This window comes from Sinocyclocheilus grahami, unplaced genomic scaffold (assembly GCF_001515645.1).
Source record: "Sinocyclocheilus grahami isolate Dianchi unplaced genomic scaffold, SAMN03320097.WGS_v1.1 scaffold333.1, whole genome shotgun sequence".
Lineage (NCBI taxonomy): Eukaryota > Metazoa > Chordata > Actinopteri > Cypriniformes > Cyprinidae > Sinocyclocheilus > Sinocyclocheilus grahami.
Window position 1 is genome coordinate 77,084 of NW_015505512.1, and position 15,394 is coordinate 92,477.

General features: G+C 42.3%; 1 protein-coding gene across 1 annotated transcript in view; it reads right to left on the minus strand.

Moving 5' to 3' along the window:
- Positions 1-5,348: 5,348 nt before the first annotated feature.
- Positions 5,349-15,394, minus strand: part of LOC107602703 (B-cell receptor CD22-like) — a 16,556-nt gene continuing 6,510 nt past the window's right edge. Inside the window, exons 3-9 of the mRNA XM_016295268.1 lie at positions 12,744-13,016; positions 12,538-12,669; positions 8,084-8,254; positions 7,729-8,010; positions 6,163-6,405; positions 5,955-6,068; positions 5,349-5,783 (exon numbers count right to left, since the gene is read on the minus strand). Of these exons, the coding sequence (XP_016150754.1) occupies positions 5,749-5,783; positions 5,955-6,068; positions 6,163-6,405; positions 7,729-8,010; positions 8,084-8,254; positions 12,538-12,669; positions 12,744-13,016 (1,250 nt within the window). The 3' untranslated portion in view covers positions 5,349-5,748. The remainder of the gene's footprint in view (positions 5,784-5,954; positions 6,069-6,162; positions 6,406-7,728; positions 8,011-8,083; positions 8,255-12,537; positions 12,670-12,743; positions 13,017-15,394) is intronic.

Sequence of the window (15,394 nt, forward strand, 5' to 3'; positions counted from 1 at the left end):
TGATAGATAGATTTATTTTGCAATTTTATATAGGCTACTTCATTTTATATTGGCACATATTTTTATAATCCTACTGCTCAAAATACCTGGGATTTTCCCAAAAGAACTACTTTATGGAGTCAAGATATATTTTTGTTGTTGATATGGACTACGTTGACGAGAGTGATGTAGTAATGTTCACTGTGAAGCTTGCACTGCGATGTATCTGAGAGAAAACAGATTTGACCATCTGATTTTCACCAGTAAGAAAAAAGTTTTTTAAAGCTTCACAGTTAAAACATCACAGTTATATATGACATGAGAATAAGGCTTGAAGTTAGGAAGAACATTTTAAGGAAAATATAATTATATTTTAATAATGACTTTTTTCTTCTCAAACCTTGTAAAAACACCCCTGGCCAAATGCCCCCAGAGGGCATCACTTCCCACTTTGATAATTACTGTAGTTACCATGTTCTGAACATCACTTTTCTCCCCAGATGTAATCTATCTAGGTGGTTGAATAAAAATATTGGGACTTTATATCTAAAAATTACCTCAACTTAGCACCAGCAAGCTTGTTAGCTAGACAGTTAACATCAGCTAACAATATTTACATATTTTCAGTATGGTTATGATGAATAAACATTCATATCTGTCTACTCGGCTAGTTAATCCAAACAATATAAAAATGTATACTGTTGATAAACAATATAAAAACAGATGTCACATAGGGCTAAATGCGTAGCATTTTAATAAAACTGATATCGTTACTACAAAAACTACAACTAAACATTAAAATAACACAGATGTTGTCTGCATTCAAGCATTTCAGTGGGCTTAAATAGATCACCCTTTACAGCAGATTTAATTCACAAACAACTGACAGTTTTGACCTAAATATGATTTTCAGTTACAATAATTAATCCTAAAATTCGACATTAGTAACTTACTTTTAACAGCATCACAAGATCTACCGACTCTTACTTGTGAATTCAGTTCACTGGAGACTCGCACTAAACGGTTCATTTGAATCAGTGAATTGTCGACTCGAGAACAGCTGCAATCGGATCATTCTAATTCGTGAATGAATTGTTTGGTGCAATTTGCGAACTGATTTAAAAGGTTCATTGAAAATAGTCACTTCGTTCTTGAATCAGACACTGCTTCTGTGTGTCGGAGCACGTGATATATTATAAGGAGTAACGATATGTTTTATGAAATGTAGTGAAGTAAAAAGTACGATCTTATGCTTTGGAATGTAGTGAAGTAAAACATTACTCAAAATAAAACTACTCCAGTAAAGTACAGATACTTGAAAAATGTACTTAAGTACAATAACGAAGTAAAACTACTCCGTTACTGTCCACCACTGAGGAGGCCATGATTGACAAAGGCCAGGGGGGCAATTTGGCCAGGACACCGGGGTTACACCCCTACTCTTTACAAGAAGTGCTATGGGATTTTTAATGACCACAGAGGACCTCAGTTTAACATCTCAGCCGAAAGACGGTGCTTTTTGACAGTATAGTGCCCCCGTCACTATACTGGGGCAGGACCCACACAGACCACAGGGTGAGCACCCCCTGCTAACACCTCTTCCAACAGCAACCTAGTTTTCCCTGGAGGTCTCCCATCCAGGTACTGACCAGACTCAACCCTGCTTAGCTTCAGTGGGCAACCAGTCTTGGACTGCAGGGTGATATGGCTGTGGCTAAATTAATTTAATTTCTTAAAATGGTGTATTCACTTGTTTGTGTATTCACTTAAAGAAAATCTACTTTTCTCTAAGGGTTTGTAACAGCATAGAATCACCATACTGTATGTTATGAAATACAAACCCAATTCCAAAAAAGTTGGGACACTGTACAAATTGTGAATGGCTGTGTAGTGGCCATCTGGGTACTGAAATGGCCAGCCTGCAGTCCAGATCTTGCACCCATAGAAAACATTTGGAGCATCATAAAGAGGAAGATGCGACAAAGAAGACCTAAGACAGTTGAGCAACTAGAAGCCTGTATTAGACAAGAATGGGACAACATTCCTATTCCTAAACTTCTCCTCAGTCCCCAGACGTTTGCAGACTGTTATAAAAAGAAGAGGGGATGCCACACAGTGGTAAACATGGCCTTGTCCCAACTTTTTTGAGATGTGTTGATGCCATGAAATTTAAAATCAACTTATTTTTCCCTTAAAATTATACATTTTTCTCAGTTTAAACATTTGATATGTCATCTATGTTGTATTCTGAATAAAATATTGAAATTTGAAACTTCCACATCATTGCATTCTGTTTTTATTCACAATTTGTACAGTGTCCCAACTTTTTTGGAATCGGGTTTGTATATGAATCAATTTCTCCACCTTCAGTGTATCCAGAGTGGATGTCTGAAATCAGCACTAAAACACACACTGTCATGCCCATGGACTGTTTTGTGTTTGTTTTCCTCCCCCACGTGCTCCATGACCCAGTTTCTCCCTTGTGTTAATCATGTTTGATTATGCCCTTATTTGGTTCTTCCTGTTCCCATTGAGTTCTATTTGACTCAGTTGTGTCTTGTTAATTACCTCTTTTAGTTCCAGGTGTTCCCCATTTAGTTCCTGTATTTAAGCCCTGTGTTTTCCTGAGTCCTATGTTCAGTCTCAAATGTCTACCCTGTGTGCTACGTGTGTGTTCACTGTAATTTTGGTTTAATTAAAGAGTGTTTCTGTTCTGGATCTCCTTGGTCTCCGCGCTCCTTCGTCTCCTCACAGTAGTGCAGCGTGACAGAAGACTGAACCTTATACAAGATGACAGAGGTGTTATTTTCCCCTGATCGAGCTGATTGATGTCGTCCTTTATTAAACTGTTCCGAGTGGAAGAAGTAAAGGAACATTTAAAGTCTCCTCGTCCAGCCCCCTCTGAAATACGTTGTGTCTCCCCAACTCACCCCACGCCAGGAACCCCCACATACCTCACCAACGGCTCCAACCACCTGTCCAACCCAAGGTACCCCCGAGTTCTCCGAAGCTCCCCCTGGTCCTCAGCCTAGAGCCGCCGGCCACTCAGAAGTCAAGCCCGCCGGCCGCTCAGCAGTCAAACCCGCCAGCCGTTCCCAAGTCAAGGCCGCCAGCTGCTGCACTCTCAAGCCAGCCGGCCGCTCAACAGTCAAGGCCACGTGCCGTTCCGCAGTCAAGCCCACCGGCCGTTCCTCAGTCAAGTCCGCCGGCCAATTCACTCCCAAGCCTGAATGCGCTCCAGTGTCGGCTCCAGCCCCTAAGTCCGCTCCAGTGTCGGCTCCAGCCCCTGAGTCCGCTCCAGTGTTGGCTCCAGCCCCTGTTTCAGCAACCAGGTTCTAGGGATCCATCCGTAGAGGTCGGGATCCACATGCAGAGGAATGAAGAAACTCTTCATATTTGTGAACTACTGTTGAACTAGTGAATATTAAGATAATGAGGACAACAACTTCATTTTCAAGATTTTAATAAATATTATCCACTGAAATACATTTAGAGACAATAATACTCACAGAGCACAAGAGGAAGTTGACTGAGCTCCATACTGACTGAATGATGACATGCAGTTAAAAACACAGATTGTGTTAAAGCCTCAAGACTTCCTGAAACCTGCAGTCAGATCTTTAGGTGTCACGGATGCCTTCTGTGGCAAAACGAAGAACACTGAGATGAGGATAACCTCAAAATAAACAGTCATTAATCCGTAATCCAAAAGGGGTAACACAAGGCAGGGAACACAAGAACCCCCAACATCGACGTTAATACCAGATGCTAGATACAGGAACATACTGGGCTTAAATACTCAAACTAAACGAGATAAGTCTGACATTACTCCCTCCTCCCGGAAGGCGCGTCCTCGCGCCACACAACATCCAACGGGGAGGGGAACCCATTCGGGGCACTCAGGAGTAGGGAACTCAGGAGGCCATGGCAGAGTAGACAGTCCAGGAGGCCATATCAGAGCAGCCTCCGAGGCCGCGGCCCCCGCCTCTACAGCTGAAACCCTACTGCCCCCCCCAAAAAAAAAATACTTGGAGAGGTTTACAGGCATCTTGGCAGGAATGGGGTCCTGAGGGTCTTCTGAGGGTCACTGGGCTAAACTCGGGGACAGGAGCCCTCCGTGTGCTAAACTCGGGGACAGGAGCCCTCCGTAGGCTACACACAGAAACAGGAGCCCTCCTTGGGCTAGGCTCGGAATCTGAGGCCCTCTCTGGGCATGACGTGAGTACAACAGCCCTCATTGGGCTGGACGTGGAGTCAGGGGCCCTCTCAGGGTTAGACTCAGGAACCGCTTCCTTAGAAGCAACAGGAGAAGCAAGCGGCTTGGGAATGGCCTCCATGGCCATGACAAGAGAAGCTGCCTGCACCAGACGAGCCTCCATGGACAAGACAAGACCGAATAGACCGAATGGAACTGTTCATATGGACATGACAAGACTTTATATATATATATATATATATATAAATTTCTAAGAATTTCTAGTTGATAGTGCCATGATTTATTAAAACCAATATATATGTGCAGTGAAGCTCAAAGGTGGTTTTCATATTTTGTTTTATTAGCGCTTCATGCAGTAACATTTAACATAATTTTCATTAATGGTGCTTGCTAAGCATCAACATTTCTTGTTGCTCATACTTGAGATTAAAGGTTTTTAATAAATCACTAACCTTAATACAGTTTTCTTAATTGCTTAAACATTAAACTCCATTATAACGGCCAAAGTGTCACAAACATAACAGCATTTTCTAGAAGATTTCTTAGAACTATTAACACTATCCTTGTGTTTCACAAATTTAAACACATATTCAGTATTTGACATCATGTGTTCCTGTTCAGTTGCATTTAGAAACCATCACAATGTTACCACAACAGGCAGCTCTCACCATGTGAATACTAGCATGCATTTTTACACACCAGTCAAAACAACAGGATTTGTAAAAATAAGCATGTGAATTCACTGGCTCTGGAAACAACAAACTTGTCAACAAATATTTAGAGATTGGCATGTAAAAGATGATACATTGTAATAAGAGGCTGTTGTTCCTTTTCTTTTACTGTTCAAGTAACAAGGTCACACTTCAAGAATTTAATAAAGCATCCGCTTCAATATTAAAGGGGGCATAACACACAGTTTCACCCAATCTCATGTTAATCTTGAGTACCTATAGAGTAGTACTGTCATAAAGAGCCATGATGGAAAAAAGCTCTCAGAAACTTGTATGAACCCGGAAGTAAGATTTTTGACACAGAAATACTCCGTCATATGTCCAAATTGTTTTTTGAAACTCTGTCCATGCTTAGCATGAGAATCCAACTCTTTAACAGTGTAAGCAACTCTGAATGCATGAAACAGCATTGTACCCCCCCTTAAAAAAAACGATATAAAACAAGGAAACATGGACAGGGAAATCTGAAAAACCTACAAGGCATAGCAGTGATATAAGTCAGGAATCTTGAGCTAGAATACGGAATATACATGCTTATACAAATTACAGTGTTGTGCTCATGTGGTTATAATGTGAAGCAGGCATACACAGAAACAGCAAAAGTTTAGCAATTGTCAATCTGAGTGACTTCTGTATTCCTTAAACTGTGAGTACAATAACTAATGGGATTCATTCTTGCATTTAAATGCAGTTATCACTCTCAAAACTTGGTCATTACAGTAAGTAAATGCCAGTAGGCAAGTAAAAGCTTGTGAATAGGATAATGAGAAATAAAGAGAAATTCAGGACGAAGCTGACATTTCTCATCATCCGAATAGAATGTCAAACAAAAGTTTCTTCCTCTTCAACAGATGTAACTGTTAATTAAATATACACATCTCAGCATTCACTTGTTTTTTTTTCATGTGTTATTTGCTACAGTAATCTTTTAACTATTTTAAAGCAAATTTGAAAGCTGCACAAGAGGTAGCTGTTTATCAATAAAATATGAATACAGTGGCTTCAAATAAATCAGTTAGACGTTTTACCTCTCATCCTGCAGCATTTGAAAATCAGCACGACTGTCACTAGCAGATATGGACAAACTGCCAGTACAGAACTGAGTGTGTGGAGGACAGAGATCTGAGATTCTGAATGAGACACTGAAAAAGACACACACAAACACTTTATCAAGCACTATATCTGAACAAGAGCATATGAAGAAATAAATCAGCTCACAGTTTCACTGACTCTCACCTGTGACAGAGATCCAGCTCTTGGGTGACACTCCTCTCTCTGGGTGTTTGCAGTAGTAGAAACCCTCATGTGACTTTGAGACAGCAGAGATGATCATCTCTGTAGTTTGATTCTGGATGAGTGATCCATCTTTATAGAAATCAGCTCTGAGGTTTGGTGGGGTTGAATATGGATATAAACAGCGTAGAGTCAGAGTATCTCCTTCAGTCACAGGATGAACAGGACTCTCCAGAATCACACCAACTACAGAAACAGAGAAAACACAAACTTTATGTAAACAGAGTAGTTGACTGCACTGTATACCTGTTACTGTTATGGTTAAATTCCCATTCCACTGCATATTGTTTTTACATATTTGCTGTGTTACAGTCACACGGTACACACGTGTGTGTGTGTGTGTGTGTGCGTGAGTGAATGTGTTGGTTTTGTATGAGGGGTCGTACAAGCCATAATTCATTCTGGCACTCTCACACACTTACATTCTCCTTTCACATACATATATTTTTGCTTTCACACACATACATTCTCCTTACACATGCATACATTTCCACTCTCACACACATACATTCTCCTTTCACGTACATATATATATATAGAATGCATGTATGTCTGAAGAAAATATGTGTGTGTAAGAGAAGAATGTATGTATGTGTGAGAGAGTAGTGGAAACGGAAGGCGTATAGTGGAAACAGATCAGACGCGAACACTTGAGTGCAAATAGCCCGCCTTGTTGATAGAGGCTATTTACAGTGGCTATTTATATGACACCCTCAAATGTGTTATAGGGATAGTTGACATTGTTCACATTCCAAGTGCCATAAAAGTCACAAAGTTTCATACCATTCCGATGAAGCTGTGATTTTTAAAAATTCTAAACAGAAAATTCTTCGTTTTTCAAAAGTGACTGAAGAGCACCAACTTCTGATATAGGGTTTTCTGAGCGCACACATCCAAAACACGTGCACAGAAAGCGGCTGTCACATGGCATGTAAGTACTAAACCAAATTTTCTGGGTTGGTATATGCACCTGGGACCCAATTATAGCACTTAAACATGGAAAAGGTGATTTTCACAATATGTCCCCTTTAAGAGTATAGATCCCAGTTAAAAAGTACACCTCTAAACTTATACCACTAATATAAGTTGTGTCCCAAATTATACACTATACACTATTCACTATTAGTCTGTGCATTATGCACTCAACTGTCAACTGTCAACTGAATGAATTATATGGTTATTTTGTCATCCAATATCAGAATCTGATAGCCACACCCTCTCCAGTATGTAATTAAAGCTGTGATAGTACATGAAGTGAGCAACATTCCCACACTTAGTTTTTTTTATGTGCATCCTCTGGGTATTTGATGTGCACTTTTTCTTTTTGGAATTTTCAGTGTGAACACACTAATCACACTATTTATGCTTTAAAAAATAAATAAAAAACCACAAATACTGGTGTCCTTGGTTTCAAAAATAATAAGGACCCCCTGCTTCCTGTACTAACCAGCATTATGCACTTACTGTAAACTGCCTGTGAAATTAATATATACAGAAATATATACTCACTGTGTACAGTGATATTAACAAGGTTATATCTATCTCCAGATTCAGACTGACACCAGTACACTCCAGTGTCTAATGGGACAGTGGAGCTGATTTTACATGTAGATCCTGTTTGTGATCCCCAGCTTGATAGTAAACAATCTTCCAGCTGCGCATGGTCTGTGTATCTTCTCACTCTCCATCTATCAGAGTTACTCTGGTCCTCACAGCTCAGAGAGATAGTGACCAATGTGAAGTGTTGTGTTCTGCTGGGACTGACGATCAGAGAGACTGGAGGAGAAACACCTGGGAAGACAGTTACAGCTACAATTTAGAAATGTTTTAAATTTGTGCATTCAATAATGAAAAAAATACTGACCAGTGATCCATAGTGGTTGTGTGTTGCTGTAGGTTGTGTAATAGGCAGGGTTTTCTCTCTCTGCTCTGCACACATAAACTCCTGTGTGTTTTAGAGCAGCAGAACTGAAAGTGTAGTTTCCTCCAGCTCCTCTGCTGCTGTCTGAGAGTGGCTTATAATGATGACTGCTGTCTGTATAAAGTGAGAATGTGCAATTGTTACCATAAATATGTATTTCTAGGTATTCTGACCTTTAAAGTGAATGTAATTGCTTTAAAAGTTAATGTCTCCCAGCTCAGCCTAGTATGCAGAGACGGAAGTCATCCATAGTCATCAAAACATCGCTATGTTTGTTTGAACATCCAGATCAGTCAGACACACCAATTGTAAGAGTTTGGGGTAGAATGTTACTAATGTAACCCACAGGCAGGTTGATTCAGTCGCATTAAAGGGATAGTTTACATTAAAAAATATTGAAAAATCAATATTAAAAAACGCGACAAAATCCATGTACTTTCTTTTCTGAGGTGAATATATGCCAAAGTTATCGCTTTCATCTGTCAACTGTCAGTTTGACTGTCATGACAACAAGAGTTCTGGAGATGTTCAGCTGTGATGAAAGTACATGGGTACTTTCTGGGATTTCTAGGCACTGTATTTGATGTCACGTTTTATTAATCAATTAGGAAAGAAGGGGGTGAGTGCGGGAGCACACATTTTTTATTGACCATATACTCATTCAAATTGTTGTCTTGATTTAAATAATCTTCTGATCCATCAAGTAATGGCTCAGTGTATCACTGTGACGAGAGGGGCGGGGCCGAGAGCCGTGGGAACGGAGCGAGGCCGGTGGAGTAATTGCGAATGCACGACACCTGCGCCACTCACCGGTCTCGAGTCTCACGGAGGAGCTCCGGAAGGATACAAAGGAGGAGTGACGACAGGGAAAGATGAGAGAGGACCAGGCCTGGATTTTATTTTGTGTTTTGGTTTTGTTTGTGCGCGACAGTCGTCCGCGAGGGGCTGTCGCGCTGTTTTGAGTGTATTTTATTATTAAAGTTTCTTTTGAGTGTTCGCCGGTTCCCGCCTCCTTCTTCCCGATCTACAAACTACGTTACAGTCACGAATCCTGTCCATGGACTTCCGTTCAATCACCACCAGAGGTCACCCTTTCATTACATTGACACTCGCACAACACAAACTGTTGCATATCACCCCTGACTACATATCCCATCATTCATTGCACTGATTGCACACAGCTGTATCACTGATTGCACACAGCACTGATTGCACAGCTGTTTCACATCACTCACTCACTATATAACACTCACTCAAACATGGAGGAAGAACGCAACACAGTGTATGTGACTGAAGTGGCGGCTGTACCAGAGCACGCTCACAAAATGGCAGCGACAGCGGAGCCTGATCGCAAAATGGCAGACACAACAGCACTCCGTCATGTCACAGCTGCCCATCTTGAGTCCAGTCAAGTCACAGTTGATCATCATGAGTCAGGTCAAGTCACAGTTCATGATTATGAGTCTAGTCAAGTCACATCAGAACTTCCTGAGTCGAGTCTAGTCACTGTTCATCTTCCTGAGTCGAGTCTAGACACAGTTGATCGTCACGAGTCAGATCAAGTCACAGTTTATTATCATGAGTCTGGTCAAGTCACAGCTGATATTCATGAGTCTAGTCAAGTCACAACTGATCGTCATGAGTCAAATCTAGTCACAGTTGATCTTCCTGAGTTCAGTCAAGTCACAACTGATCTTCATGAATCAAGTCTAGTCACAGTTTATCTTCCTGGGACAAATCTAGTCACAGTTGATCTTCCTGAGTCGAGTCTAGTCACAGTTGATCTTCCTGAGTCGAATCTAGTCACAGTTGTTCTTCAGGAGTCAGGTCAAGTCACAGCTGATCTTCCTGAGCTCAGTCAAGTCACGGTTGATCAGCATGAGACAGGTCTAGTCACAGTTGATCGTCCTGAGTCAAGTCAAGTTACAATTCATAGTCATGAGTCTAGTCAAATCACAACAGATCTTCATGAGTCAGATCTAGTCACAGTTGATCTCTCTGAGTCAAGTCTGGTCACAGTTGATCATCATGAGTCAAGTCAGGTCACAGTCGATTCCCCTGAGTCAACTCAAGTCACAGCTTCCATTGCTGAGTCAAGTCAAGTCTCAGCTGATCTGCCAGAGCCTTGTCACGTCTCAGCTGATCTCCCAGAGTCTCGTAACGTCTCAGCTGTTTGTCCCGAGTCACGTCACATCCCAGCTGATCATCCAGAGTAACATCACATCACGTCTGTTCGCTCTGAATCCTGTCACTTCCTGTCTGTTGCACCCAGATCCTCAGGGACTGTTCTTCAGTATCCCAGACTGGCTTCCAGCGTGGAGGACCCACCACTGGTGTCGGCACATGCAGCTGGCATCCCTAAACCAGCGCTCTCAAACCCTTCTGTTCATGAACTCATTCCCCTGTCTGCAGCACTTCCCATATGGGGGGTTGCTGTATGGTGTATCTGGGCCGCGTACTCCACCGCTGTTTTGCTAGAGGCAGCGGCACCGGCTACAAAATCTCCAGAGGTGGCGGCTTACGGTGCAGAACCTCCCGAGGTAGCGGTGTCCTCTGCTGTGCTCCCAGAGGCCATGGTATCCGCTGCAGTCTCTTCAGAGGTGGCGGCGCATGCTGCAGAACCTCCCGAAACGGCGGTGCTCGCTTCAGCTCCTTGCGTGGTGGTGGCGCCCAGCAACGCACTTTCAGCCTGTCCTGTTCCGGCCAAGGAGGCCATCTATGAACTCTCTGATTGTCCTGTTCCGGCCAAGGAGGCCGCCTATGAACTCTCTGCCTGTCCTGTTCCGGCCAAGGAGGCCGTCTATGAACTCTCTGCTCGTCCTGTTCCGGCCAAGGAGGCCGCCTGGGAACTCTTTGTCTGTCCTGTCACGGCTATAGAGGCCGTTTACGAACTCCCTGCTTGTCCTGTCACGACTATGGAGGCTGTCTGTGAACTCTCATCCCATCCTGTCATGGCTGTGGAGGCCGTCGGTGAACTCTCAGAGGCAGCCAGGGAGGACTTCCGTTCAATCACCACCAGAGGTCACCCTTTCATTACATTGACACTCGCACAACACAAACTGTTATATATCACCCCTGACTACATATCCCATCATTCATTGCACTGATTGCACACAGCACTGATTGCACACAGCTGTTTCACTGATTGCACTCTGATTGTCCTGTTCCGGCCAAGGAGGCCGCCTATGAACTCTCTGCCTGTCCTGTTCCGGCCAAGGAGGCCGTCTATGAACTCTCTGCTCGTCCTGTTCCGGCCAAGGAGGCCGCCTGGGAACTCTTTGTCTGTCCTGTCACGGCTATAGAGGCCGTTTACGAACTCCCTGCTTGTCCTGTCACGAATATGGAGGCATATGGAGGCTGTCTGTGAACTCTCATCCCATCCTGTCATGGCTGTGGAGGCCGTCAGTGAACTCTCAGAGGCAGCCAGGGAGGACTTCCGTTCAATCACCACCAGAGGTCACCCTTTCATTACATTGACACTCGCACAACACAAACTGTTATATATCACCCCTGACTACATATCCCATCATTCATTGCACTGATTGCACACAGCACTGATTGCACAGCTGTTTCATATCACTCACTCACTATATAACACTCACTCAAACTACCATTCTCTGCTGAGTATTGTTTAGCCTGTTCCCTGTTCTGAGTCTCTGTGTTTCCTTGTTTTGCCTTTGCCTTGCCTTGCCTGTTTTCTCGGTTTCTGATCCTTGCCTGTTTCCCTGGATTTATCCCTCTCGTCTCGCCCCTGTGATTCTGTCTGCCGATCGTTGACCTACGCTAGCCCTAGGACTATTCTTGTGTCTTGCCCGCCACATACCTGTTTGCCATTGTTCGACCCTGCCTGTTACGTCCATGTCTCTGAAATAAAAGCTTGCAGATGGATCCACACGTCTCACGTCTCGTCAGCCCCGTTACAGAGTGTTTGTAAAGTTTCCGGTGGATAAAATAAACCTCAAGACACAATTGTAAAGGATGACTGATGTGTCACAAGTAAGTCTCATCTTCTGTGGTTTTGGGTTGTTTTTTGGCTGCTTCACATTATTTATAGACAATAACCAGGTTAGGATTTTCGTTCAATAATGCATTGTTTTTTTACCAAACTATAGCATATCATATACCCCATGAACACCTGAAATATACAGCATGTGTTGCATGCTACATTCTATGATTCATTGGCATCTTTTTTCAAAAGCTTGATGCTGATCATACCCACTGCCATTATACAGTGTGGATGAGCGTGCACAGGTGGTCCGAAAAAAAATGCATACAGAATTAGAGTAACACCAGGGTGTTTAAATGAAATGGGGTATACTTTCCCTTTAAGCAGTAATTTGCTTGAATAAAACCAGTTCATTCAGATGTTATCACATGAAGCACATTATGACTTATACCTGATGAAACCGTTAGAGTGTACCAGCTGAATGTCCAGCCTGTAGAGGAGCCTTTAACCTCACAGATCAGAGTCACTGGATCTCCTTCAGTCAACCACTTCTGTGGAGAAACACTTAAAACTGCTCTGGGAACTGAATTTGACAAATGACTCATTAATAACATGTTAAACTTGTATGTGTTTATATGAAGGGATGATGAAACTCACCTGATACTGTCAGTGTAACTGCATCACTGATGTTTGATGTTCGTGATCCTCCTCTCTCTGCTCCATAACAGGAGTATTTACCTGCGTCAGACTCAGTAACAGAACTGAATATGTGTTCCTGTAGTTCACTGAAAACACTGACTGAACCGTCTTTATACCAGCTGTACTGCCAGCTAGTGACTCCTTCACCATCAATGTCACATCTGAGAGTGACTGTCTCTCCTCTGAATACATGTTGATCAGGTTCAATGGTCACTTTGGCTTTTGGTCTCTCTGTACAATGACAACAATTCACAATGAAAATAATGTGCTGTTTGCGTCACCGCAGTTACTTGATTTTGGATTACAACCTTTTATTTTTATAGGAAAATGTGCTGCAGAAATATATCATGACTTCTGCATCATGAAATGTAGCAGCTTATCACTGACTCATCAACAAGGCTGTAAATGGCTAAGGTTGTGTAAACCAAGAGGACAAGTAAAAAGAGTTAACCAATTTTACAATAACTGATGATCGAGACGGAAACTGAAATCATCTTGTTCAATCTCAAGATTTCAGAGGTATGAACATATTTCTGAAAACTCTTTGTTCACTGGAAATGTTTTGTATGTTTGTTGTTACACCTCAGAACTGTCATGTGAGTAATTTGCCTTGTAAAAAAGGTGTTTGTAATGCAACAAATGTAACGCTTATTGTATGACATATTACATGACATATTTCCTGTGTTTGGTCCAAGTGTTCAAGTAGGCATGAAGACCACAAGTCTGTGTAGAATTTTCCATTACTCCATGGGCAGAGGCGGACAAAGTACTCAACTCCATTACTTGAGTGAAAGTACAGATACCGCTGGTCAAATATTACTCCATTACAAGTAAAAGTTGTAAAGACAGATTTTTACTTAAGTAAAAGTACAGAAGTACTTGCTTTTAAAAGTACTTAAGTACCAAAAGTAAATTTGGGAAATCACTTCATGTAGCCCTACAAGAGTGATTACTGATAAACTGTCTGAAAAAAAAAGTAATGGTTTAGAGAAGAAAGAAATCACCCACTGACTTTCAAAGCTGCTACTAGTAACGACTTTCTACTTTGAGGACCTTGATAGAAATGTAGTGGAGTGAAAAGTACAATATTTGTCTTTCAAATGTAGTGAAAGTCATAAGTTTCCAGAAAAAATAATACTCAAGTAAAGTACAGATACTCAAAATGTAAGTAAATGTACTTAGATAATGTCCGCCTCTGTCCATGGGTCACACTTATGAAAACACAAGTGTTTACAAAGCTTCATTTCGCTTTTCAATATTTTGGATTTAAAAATAAACGTATTTCTGTTCTATAACAGATGACACAATGTTGTAATTGTGGTGCTTCAAATCAAGTGATAAAAAGAGTAAACATACTCATCTGTCAGGTCTGGGGTCTGATCACCTGTTCTTTGCTGTCTCTGTGTTTGGGTGTTGTTGTGTGCGTGGTTTGTTTTGACAGCTCGCCACGTGCGCTTTGTCAGCATGATTGTTTCCCCGCCCTCCTTGTTTCTCTGTTCGCAAGATTCTTGTTTCACACCAGGTTATTGTTATCTCATTAGCTTCCCCTTATAGCTCCTCGTGTGTCTCTGTCTTTTGTCAGATTGTTGTGATTATTCCCTTGCTCTGACTGTCATTGTTAGTATTGCTTACCAGTTCTGTCTTGTCTCGTTCAGGCTCCAGTGCTCGTAGCTGCCTGTATATTTTCCTGCACCTCTCTGTGCGTTCAGAAACCGGTGGGCTCCCTTCGGCATCCGCCTACCCTGGGACTCTGCGGTCTCGTTGTTGGGTTGCTCAGCCTCTCGCTCGGATTAGCGGGCTGCCCTGCCGGCTTCATCTCCACTGCCGCAGTTGCGGCTTGTTCCAGCCGCTGCTATCCACCCATCAGTGTGGTAGGGGATACTACGTCCACACGAACTGTCCGCGGAGGCGCTCATTGCCCATTTTGATAAATCTCTGTTCAATAAAGCCTCTGTTGTACCCGCACCTGAATCCAGCCTATTTCCTGACAGAACAATCTGACCACGATGGATTCAGCGGGATCGGATCCGCTTCGTTCTGCTCTCGTGCAGTGGCGGCTCGTGGGGTTTAAAATGGAGGAGGGACACTAATTGTATTGGTCTGGGATCCCTGCCGATTATTATTATTATTATTATTTTTTGCTTAACCACTTTAAAATTGCTTTTTGGTTGCTTTTAGTCAGAAAACGTAAAGAAAACGACATACATACAGCAAGATAATATAATTTCACTTACCTGGCCTATCACTTGAAGCAAACATCCATCCCTTCTTAAAAGAGAGCTGCTTGTTGCGCCATTTAATTAAACCGACTGCTGTAACGTTAGTCTATATCCAGCTTAGGCTGTTTTCCCTAAATTTGTATTTTTGACGTTACTGTTTGAATGACAGCTTGGTAAATCTGTTGGCGATCAAATATTCAATATAACGACTCATCATAAGTACTTGGTACATTATCAGCGCAGCGGCAGACGTTCAAACAAATATCACGTAATTTACGTCTCTATGATGATTGGTTGATATCAGAAGGGAGGCTAGCCTCCCTTGTGGGGTTTCTTTTCTCAACACTCCTCAGCGCTGAAAGTGAACACTCGATGCTGATTGGCTAATTT